General features: G+C 53.0%; 1 protein-coding gene across 1 annotated transcript; it reads left to right on the top strand.

The window, feature by feature from the left end:
- Positions 1–1219: 1219 nt before the first annotated feature.
- VOLCADRAFT_97779 (uncharacterized protein) lies at positions 1220–6213 on the top strand (the record flags this gene model as incomplete). The annotated part of the gene is made up of 6 exons (XM_002956713.1): positions 1220–1231; positions 1531–1543; positions 2692–2809; positions 3312–3350; positions 5193–5280; positions 6172–6213. 6 exons carry the CDS (start codon positions 1220–1222, stop codon positions 6211–6213), a joined length of 312 nt encoding a protein of 103 aa, XP_002956759.1.
- Positions 6214–7949: the final 1736 nt, after the last annotated feature.

Here is a 7949-nt window from a genome sequence, read left to right as displayed (position 1 = left end):
GGCGGAGCAGGGCTTTAGCTCACTCTTGCCTGAGATGATGGCATGTTGGGGTCTCGAGAGGTGGTTGCTGTTTTAAGGAGGTGGTTGCCGTGTATGTTTGTCCGTTTATTGGCTGGCTTGTTTGTTTTTCATGTGTGTGTGCTGGCAGGGGGAAAGAAGGGGTGTGTGTGTTGGGAGGTGGAAGCGCAGGTGTGTTGATGTGGGGAGGAGGAGGAGGAGAAGTAGTTAATTTAGCAACAGCGGCAGGGTCCGAGTGAAAAGGTTTGGCACGGCATTGTACGGCGTTGTACGGCAGTGGCGGAGTTGTAATGTAACGGTTGGGTGACATGAAGCGTAGGGCTCTCATGTGGAGCGGTAGGACAGCAGCCGTGGCTGCGGCCGTGCGGGCAGCAGGGGGATGTTGCGTGGTGGTGGTGGTGGTGGTGGTGGTGGCAATGGACGGCTGGAATAGCTTTCCTCGTGCCTCGCGAGTGTGTTTATGTTGTTGTGTGTGAATGTTTTGCAGCCGGATCCAAGCAACCGGATCCAAGCAATTTTATTGAGGCGAGTCCCATAGTCGTTGTCGTCCCCTTGGGGTTTGACGCTTCTTGGGCTTGTACGGCCCCAAAAACGATCTAAGAGGCTCATGAGCCGACGAGCTAGAAAGAAGAACTGAAAAAGGAGATGAGGGGTTATGATAGGAGATTAGGAAGTTTGAACTTGGTAGTGTAAGGCGGGGATTTGCCTGCTTTCAAATTTCCATAACAGAGACAGTGGCCGGGAGCAGAGACGGAGCCATCCCGAAAGAAAGCCGACATTTGTAGGGTTCTTGGTATTTGTGTAAAATCCGAAGTTGAGAAACCGCTGACAAAACGTTCGTTGCAATCAACCGACACGTTGAACAAAGTCAAAAACGTAGCGGTCATTCCATATGCAGTTTGCCAGCCAGATTACCGATTTACGCATAACTTGGTTGTGCCTTAATCGTGGATTGGTGATCGTGGGCCCTCGCGATTACAAGTTTGCGACGTCTCCGTCGTCAACCATCGCATAACCAACGCTTTTGCGACACCTGCCATTACTTGCTGATACTGTCTTTCAAAACATTACGTATAGTGTCGAATAAAAAAAGACGCGTGCTTAGGATGCTTTGCTTGCATAGTTCTGGCTCCGTCATAAATCACGTAGATAGGACAAACACTTTCGCGACGTCTGTCCGCTATTTGACCACGTTTGCCCAATGACTATCAAGGTGCGTGTGTAAGACGTGCTTGGGCATTCCCGCTTGAAGACTTGTTATGTTCGCCCCCCGCCCCGCAGTTCGTGCATGCTTTTGTCGATGCATTTGCTGAAAGTTTGTGACATTTACATTTCCGGGCGTCCTCCTTTTGTTCTACCCGCTTACAGAATACAAAGCGCACTTGCTCAGGCAGCCGTACATTACAGCATCCGGCACTTCCCTCGCCCAATTTTAGCTGCTACTGCTGCTTGCCCACCTTGTTCCTGCCTCACCCCCTCCTCTCCCTCACATCCCCTTCTCCCGCCACGTAGACTCCACCCGCAGGTCCGCTCTTTTGAACAGTTATTTATGGTCCGTGGTTCTCTCTTGTTATTTCTTGTCTGTCTCCAATCCCAGGGAAATCCGGGCTCACTCACCGTCTGCAGCACCTCTTTGAAAGCTTTAGAAACTGCGCCGAAGCCCCAAATGGTCAGATCTCCAAGCACGTCCCCTAGACTCCAAATTCTCATCCCCCATCCCCCGCCACGCCCCGCAAGCTGTGCCCCCTACCTCTGATGCCCCCCTACGTGTTACTACCCGGCCCTCCATCCATACACCTGTACACCTACGCATGCATACATACATACGTACGTACATACTTACACACACCTCCAGGATTTGGTGCTGCTAGGCGGGGGTCACAGCCACGTAGAGGTGCTGCGAGCCTTTGGACATTACAACCGCAACTGCAACCGTAACAGCCGCCATAACCGAAATTCCAGCAACAGCAGCAGCAGTAGTAATAGCAGCAGTAGCGGCGGCTACGGCAACGAGCACCGCCTGACACTGATCAATCGTGGGAGGTTCACGCCATACAGCGGCATGCTGCCAGGCTGGGCATCTGGGTTTTACTCGTACGGCCAATGTCATATTGACTTGCAGCGCCTGGCATCATACGCCGGGGCGCGATTGGTTCTGGGAGAGGCTACCTGGGTCGATATCCGGGTGAGAAGGGTTTTAAACGGGTTTTAAGTTCAATTAGGGGATTTTTTGGGGGAAGTTTAGGTTGGGATGGGATCTTGGGGTTGTTGTGTGTACGTGTGTGTATGTGTGTTTTGGTTGGGAAGGAGGACGGGAGGGAGCCATTGCGGCGGATGCAGACGCAGCGCTGGCGGCGGCGGCGGTTTTCGGTTTATGAAAGCCGATCTTTTCCCCTTTTACCCCTTTCCCCTTTCCTTGCGCTTGTTTTTGCTGTCTGTGTACTAGTTTGCCCGTCTTTATGTCGGTCGCACTGCCCGCCCTCACGATCTGCATCTGCAACAACACGAAAATGAGAATGACGAGACGGAATTAGGCGACGTGTTAAGGATGTGCCGTACGGCATGGCCATTGTCGTACATTGCATGTTACTTGGAAGGCTCGCAAGGTATACTTCGGCGACGGTGGTGAGGAAGGTGTGAAGAAGGCAACGCCGGCGCCGCCGGTGGCCGCAGGGGTAGTTCCACAGCCTGTGCCGTACGACGTGCTATCGATCAATATTGGTATCGCGCCGGGGCGCGCTGCTGTACCAGGGGTGGACGAGCATGCCACGCCCGTGAAACCCATTGACGGGTGAGGGGTGAGGTGGGGGGAGGTGCCCTGCGGGTGGGGGGAGTAATGCCGGAGGTTGGGGGGAGGAGTAGATGCCGCGCTAGATCTTTTTAAGGGTTTTATTGCTGGTTTTAGGGGTTTTAGGTTTTCGCAGCCTAAGGTTTTTGGGTATAGCGTTGTCGGCCCTTCTCCGGAGTTGGGTTGTGAGCCCTCTGGCAGCGGGAGGGAGGGAGAGTATCAAAACACAAGGAAATGAAAAGGCACACGCCTGGACGCGATAAGTGCAGGTCACCTGTTTTTGATACACTGATGTATGATAGATATTTTCAAGTCGCGGGGTCGGTATGTATGTATCTGAAAGGAAACTCCTTCCGTCTTTTGGAAGCCAGATTCGGCGCACTAAGGGTATCGTAAGTAAGTAAGTATGTATGTGACTAAGACGTACCTCTCAGGGGCCCCTCACACATACGGACATTGACATGCACCGCACACTCGGTTCTCCATCCTTTGTTGTGTCGTGCAGCTTTGTACGGCAGTACGAGCAGCTGCTGGAAAGGTACAGGTAGGTGAGGGGTATGCGTGTGCGTGTGTGGCGCTGTGGTTGGTTTGGCTCCAAAAGGGGAGCGTGGGCCGGCCGGGAGTTAGTTGCAACCCGGACGAGAAACATAGTGTACATACACGACAAGTGTACGGCGGTCACATAAACACACAGCCCGTACACATCATACATACAGACGGACAGACATACACAGGTAAAAAAAGACAAGAAATCAGGATGTGTTTTTATGGTCCTGGGTGTCCTTTGTCCTCCCATACTGTCGATATCCTGAGGTGCCAGCGACATGAGTGTATAATGTAGTGCTGGTAGGGCGCGGGGGGGGGAGACATCCCCGGGAGGTCCTCGAGGTAAAACCCGAAACAACCTTCCGCCACCCTTTCCCCGCCCAACGATACACAACACCTCATCCACCTATCACATCGCCGGCGCCTTTATTTATACTTGCAACAAATATAGGGCTGCTGCTGCTGCCACTGATATTGCTGCTACTGCTGCTGCGGCGGCGGAGGCGGAGGCGTTACAGCCAAGTCACGAGGATCTCGACGTCGTCCAAGGTGATCAACGGAAATAATACTAGGGCCGTTCGCATCACATGCATGCGCTGCGGCAACCCGGCTTTGTACCGCTGGCGGCGTGTTGGCAGTTGTCTCGTTGCTTTTTGCACCACCGTCATCATCGCCATCATTATCATCGCCGCCATTATCATCAATATCATGGTCACCATTATCTGATTCCCTCTCCTTTTGTTTGCCCTAGCCCTAGCCCTTGCGTCTTCAGGCGCCGGGGAGCCTCTCTTGCGTGTGTGTATTGTTGGCGGGGGCGCGGGGGGAGTCGAGCTGGCGGCCGCTGTACGGCACCGGCTCGAGGTACGTTAGTCCTCCCTCTCTTCTACTGCAAAATCGTCATGTTGATTGTCCAACTGACATTGTATTCGTGCTCAACGAATTTCCCATTGATTTGTTTCAAATCCCATATCTATTTTTTTGAACACACACACACACACACACGCACATACACACACAAACACACACATACACTTCCGCACGACACATGTATGAATGATAATGATCTGAGCCGCGATGAGGGAAACGTCACGGCATGTGTGTGTGTGTGTGTTTGTATGTGTGTGTATGTCTCCAAGTCCTCCATTTGTCCGTACTCTTAATTAGGTAATCTCAGGCCTTGGTTGACTGATGGACTGACATACGGGTGGACAGGCAAAGTGAGAGAAAGACTGACTGGCAGACAGACAGATAGACAGACATAGGTATACATACATGCAGGCAGACAAGGTTTTACCACATACCATGCTGACGTCTTCCGAGCCTCACACTCGAGATAGTCCTCCTCGTCGTCTCATGTCGTGGTCGTGTTGGCCAACAAACCCAAACAGGCTCCCTCCACACACCCCCTTCGTCCCCCCGCCCCCTCTTCCGCAACTCCCGTGGACCCCGGGTATCGCTTTTTTGTCGCACTGTATGTCGTACTCTGTTTCGTACTGGGTTGTCGTGCTGGCTGGGTTTTGGGCAGGAGGAGAGACAGCGGGGAGGTTGGGCGGCGGAACGAGCGTCCGTCACCGTATGGTAGGCGGGTGATGGCGGGTGATGGGGGGTGGGGAGGGGGGGTGTAACCTAGATGAGGTGGAGATGGGGGTGGGTAATGTGGCAGGGCGGGGGAGGAGGGCGATTTCAAGGTAGCTTTCGTACCACGACAAAGCTCCCCCCTATCCTCCTTTCAACCCAATTTTGCCTTTACCCCCAAAACACACACACATACACACACACACAGACTGTCGCCCCATCCTCCGTCCCCGCTCCCCCCCCCCCCCCATCTCCCGCGCGGCAGCCTCCTCTGCCGGGGCGGCCTGCTGCCAGGCCACCCGCCCCATGTACGGCGGCTTGCACGGCAGCTGCTGACTCAGAGGGGGGTAGAGGTGCGATCTGGGGACGCCGTCGTCGAGTGAGTGTCCCTTAATGACCCAATGGGCCATGCGAGTGTGTATGTATGTATGTATGTATGTATGTATGTATGTATGTATGTATGTATGTATGTATGTATGTATGTATGTATGTATGTATGTATGTATGTATGTATGTATGTATGTATGTATGTATGTTGTTACAGGGTGGTTAAGCTTTACCAGCGGCCCCCTTTCCCGAGGCAGTTCCCTGCTCTCCCCTGCTAGAGGGGCACCCTAATCCGTTCACCCCATCCGACTTCAGAGTGTATTCTTTGGGTTCGGCAACTCACCACCAGCATCCAACCAAATCTAGCGGATCAACGGCGCCTCAATTTGGTTCCTGGTCAGCTCGCAAGTTGATATTATCATGTCCTACACCGTCCATGTGATGGGGGATCCACCTCCCATTTCATTACCTCTCAAACACACCCGTGAGGTCGGCAGACGGAATAGAACTGAAACACTCCGGTAGCAGAAGTCAGGCCTTCACCTCTGCCAGCCACCTACCTATAAAATATGTCTGCTGACATCCAGATTCGAACTGGAGACCTCCCGCTTACTAAACGGGTGCTCTATCCAACTGAGCTATGCCAGCTGATATGTGGGTTTTGATGGTCGGTTTACTTCCTTTAGTTGGTTATTGTTTGGTTTGTGATGTATGTATGTCACGTGTGTGTACGGAAGTGAGAGGGCGGGGGACGTTTTGCTGAGGGTTAGACTTTAAGACGACAAGTTATCGGGATGGCTTCGTCGATGACTTGTGACGTGATGCTTTTGTGGCCGTTACGGCAAAATCCGGCAGCGAGTTTTATCTCTTTTCAATTTGCTCTGATTGCCCACACACATACACGCACATACACGCAGATAAACACACACACAGACACGCATCGTAGAATGTCAGACTAACTTCAGCACGACAAGGCAATTAAACACAGTTTTTCAAACCGTATTTCTCAGCTTCAGCTTCTCTTTCCAGTTTGTGTTCCTTCTACCGGGTCTAGTAGGCGTTACAAGAGGAGGTGGGTAGGTAGGGTACATTTCTTACCTCCCCCCCCGCCTGTGAAGCAGGCCTGTATAGATTTCAAAAGGGAAAGAGATGAGGGAGACGCACAACAAGTACGACGAAAGCTGAGGAGAGGGGTTTTGTGTTTTTTTGATGTTCGGGTAACGCGTCTAACCGCCAACCGCTAACGGCTAACTGTTACTACAGCCACGTGGTTTCACCTATACATATGCAGGGTTAAAGCTAACGAGCTACTGCTCCGGAGTGGCAAGCGGGTGCCGTACGACGAATGCCTGTGGTGTACCGAAGCAAGCCCGGCTCAGTGGTTGCGCCGTACAGGTCTTCCGACAGGTGCGAGGTGTGGTGTTTTGGGAAGGCGGGAGTTCTCAGGGAACTACCAAATTACACGATAGTGATGGTGATAGTGATAGTGAATAGCTGGAAGAATCCCCGCCCATCCTGAGCGCAGTATGTACAGTAGGTCACTTTTTAATCATCAGTCCTTAACTCTCAAACCTCAAATTCCAACTGCTAACAGACTCTGCTGGCTTCCTGTCCATCAACGACAAGTTGCAGTCCGAGGAGGGCCCCTCGGTGGTGCGAGGGGAGGAGGGGGAGGGGAGGGGAGGGAGGGGGAGGTGCGAGGGCGGGGGGGGAGGGGAGGAGGGGGAAGGGAAGGGGGGGAGGTGCGAGGGCGGGGAGGGGAGGGGGGGGGAGGTGCGAGGGCGGGGAGGGGGGGGAGGGGAGGGAGGGGAGGGGAGGGAGTATGTGTGTGTCCGCTCTTTGACTTACGTGGTGACGGCTATACGGCTAACCTGCTAGACCTCCCAACCTAAACTAACCTAAACTAACCTATCACCTATCACTCCTGACCTAACCTGGGAGAACCCCAGTTGTGTTCAGGAGCGAAAGCTGTCTTCCTCTTTCTCCTCCTCCACCCTGCCCCTCCGGGTAACCCTGGTCAACCCGTCCACTCGTCCACCCGCCGCTCTTCCACCCGCCTGTTGAAAGCAAAAGGTGTTCGCGTCCGGGGATGTCGCGACGTGTACAGCACACCCGAGACCCAAGGCGGGCGTGTACGCTGTACGGCAGGTAGGTACGACGGCCGGGCGGGCCAGGGTGAGGTAGCGGCGGGGCTCAATCAACCTGCAGCGCCTTTCACCACGACTTTAGACACCTTTATTGCACTTTACATGTAACTAATATGTGCTATGTTGTTTATATTATATCGCTTATAATCAGCAAAGCGCTACGGACCCCCCCGGAGTCCTAGTACTGCTGTCACATTTCACTGGTGTATGCGAGTGTCGGTCACTTATATATGTTACATACATACATACATACATACATACATACATACATACATACATACATACATACATACATACATACATACATACATACATACATACATACATACATACATACATACATACATACATACATACATACATTCCCGTTTGAGTACTTTTCAATTTAGACCCAGTGCTGTGGAAGGGCGCGGACTTGTGCGGTGTTACCCCCTCGACGGGGGCTATCTCCCCTGGACTAGCCCAGGGAGGGAGAGGCGGAGGAGGGTAGTAGTCTCAGGAGGCTGTTTGGCGTCTTGTGGTGTGAGCTCTTTGCGCTCTTTTTTGCG

This window comes from Volvox carteri (assembly GCF_000143455.1).
Source record: "Volvox carteri f. nagariensis unplaced genomic scaffold VOLCAscaffold_64, whole genome shotgun sequence".
NCBI lineage: Eukaryota > Viridiplantae > Chlorophyta > Chlorophyceae > Chlamydomonadales > Volvocaceae > Volvox > Volvox carteri.
Note: the sequence above shows the minus strand (reverse complement) of the source record. Positions and strands in the feature narration are given on the sequence as shown.